Source organism: Asparagus officinalis, chromosome 4, assembly GCF_001876935.1.
Source record: "Asparagus officinalis chromosome 4, Aspof.V1, whole genome shotgun sequence".
Taxonomy (NCBI): Eukaryota; Viridiplantae; Streptophyta; class Magnoliopsida; order Asparagales; family Asparagaceae; genus Asparagus; species Asparagus officinalis.
Genome location: NC_033797.1, coordinates 114,467,658 through 114,470,020, shown reverse-complemented (window position 1 = coordinate 114,470,020; position 2,363 = coordinate 114,467,658). Strand labels below are relative to the sequence as shown.

At 34.0% G+C, this 2,363-nt stretch overlaps 1 protein-coding gene across 3 annotated transcripts in view; it reads right to left on the bottom strand.

Annotated features, from left to right (window-relative positions):
• LOC109837994 (cystathionine beta-lyase, chloroplastic-like) overlaps positions 345–2,363 on the bottom strand; it is a 9,866-nt gene continuing 7,847 nt past the window's right edge. For all 3 annotated transcript variants that reach the window (XM_020406400.1, XM_020406401.1, XM_020406402.1), the window contains exons 7-9: positions 1,985–2,081; positions 1,792–1,873; positions 345–501 (exon numbers count right to left, since the gene is read on the bottom strand). In XM_020406400.1, the coding sequence (XP_020261989.1) occupies positions 360–501; positions 1,792–1,873; positions 1,985–2,081 (321 nt within the window). In that variant the 3' untranslated portion in view covers positions 345–359. The remainder of the gene's footprint in view (positions 502–1,791; positions 1,874–1,984; positions 2,082–2,363) is intronic.

Genomic DNA, 2,363 nt, shown 5'->3' with positions numbered 1-2,363 from the left:
CGAACTCTGACAAGAAAACTTGGAACAGTTCTAGCGATCTGGCAGCATCTCTAATGACAACAAGTTTACTGGGAAAGACAAACCAGGATTAAGCTAAAGGCTACAAGACAATTGACTGAAGACACCTAACTTACCGTCTCATACCAACAGATCTTCATGTATTCACGACAACATGCTCTATAGTCAAATTTCTAGAAGTTTCTTGTTATGAAAATTAACATAATGAGCTAAAGATGAAAAAATAAGTGAAATAACACGCAAATATGCATGGATTTGTTTATATCAAACATAAAACATTTTCATTATGTAAAAACTAGCAAATAATCATGTTGTCGGCATATCAGTAGAGATGCAAGCTATCAGAAGTTAGGATTATGGTGCACCTGTTGCTTCTCCACACGCAAAGCCATAGTCTTGATGCCTCGCAAGCAAAGCCAACAGTCAAATGGTGCTAATCCATTGCCTTCCGCATTTTGTAAAAATGCAATTGCTTCTGACAAGCTGATAAAATGCCAAGTAACAAACAGTTTAGACATTGTTGTGCTTTTAAAAAAAAAATTACACATTTACTACCAAAACGCCAGGGAAACGATGCATGTGAGTGTTCACAAGAAACAGTAAGATATGATTAATTTTGTTTATGGGGGGAGTCAAGAATCACTGTTAAAGTAGTACCAATCTATAATCCAGCTCATCCTGCGTCTATTGTGACATAACATGATTAATGAACATAATATGGACAATTAGTTGGAGTAAAGCTCGATGTTTATGCTTATGGAATGACACAAGGACAGAATTATATGAATCATTAGCCATTTGATAAATGTTTTGAAGATCCAGATTTACAAGCTTACCATTATATGGAAGCAACCCAAGTTCAGAAAATGATAGAAGTTTCTGATGGAGCTATCAAGTGTAGTTACTAGTTAATAATATTTAATACTACATATATTTTACATACTCGTTGAAAGCTTCAAAGTTTGAAACAACGGATATATTACCAAAGCCTACTTTGGGTGGAAATATGTTGCAAAATCCCAATATGGACCAAGAAGATAGCTCAAACAGACTCAAAGGCCCATAGTTAAATGGTGATTAAAGGAAGGTGGTCACAAAGGAGAAAAATTACACAAGGCCAATGATGTTTAGAGAAAGATCAAATAACAAACCAAACAGGTATAGACTTGCTTATCATATAGAAGGTTCTAAGCAGGTATAATTCTTGTTAAGAAATTGCAACAGTGGATAGGCACCAAGGATGATGGGATAGCAACAATATGGAGAGATCAATCTAACAGTAATCATATTATTTAAAACCATTAGCAATAGACTGAGCTACAAGTATAACAAGTTGTATTATGGCGGACAGAATTAGTCGTAAACACTATCTACTCCTCTACTCAAATGGGAGAAACCAAGATTCACTATTCATACTACAGTAGCATTTTTACTGTAGTAGACAGGAACCTGGATGGCGAATCAATTTTTTGAAAAATATCACTGTAGCACACTGGAATATTGTAGCATTTTTAAAAAACTGTAGCAGAAGCGGGATCGGTAGCAACTCAAAAAATTTAAAACAATATTACTATAGCATTTAAAATCGGGACTACTGTAGTGGGAAAAAAAATGATATGTCGTGATTTGCACGGTGTTCACGACTAGTACCCATTATGCAAGCCTCAAACAAGGATGAACAGTTAATACACAATTAGAATGACAATTTATAGGATGTGAACTAAAGTTGGAAATGAATTAAACTATGAACAAATAAAAGCAAAAGTTCTTAACCTTTCCCCTTTCACAGCAAGGATGCCTGCCATGAGATCGCTATGACCAGATACGAATTTGGTAGCTGATTCCATAACAATATCTACAAAGTAAACAAGAAATGAAACTTCACTCTACCTAATGCTTAATTAGGAGGATTACAAATAAACATTTTACAATAATAACAAGAATAACATCCTTTTCAATTGTATACCTGCTCCTAGTTCTAGAGGCAGAGATAGAACTGGGGACATGATGCTGTTATCCACCATAACAAGGGCTCCTTGTGAATGAGCAATCTCTATGATTTTCTGAAAAGAAGACCGAAAGCGACATAATCATATGAATCCGTGGTGGTAGGGGAAAGGGAGTGAATAAAGTAGATTGTTGATGTTGGGTATAAAATAATCAGCATCATATAATATGTATATGATTCTAATATATATGTACATATACATATACATATATGTGTGTGTATATATGTACATGTACATATACATATGTGTGTGTGTGTATATGTACATATACACATATACATACACACACACACATATATGTATATGTATATGTATATATATATATATATATATATA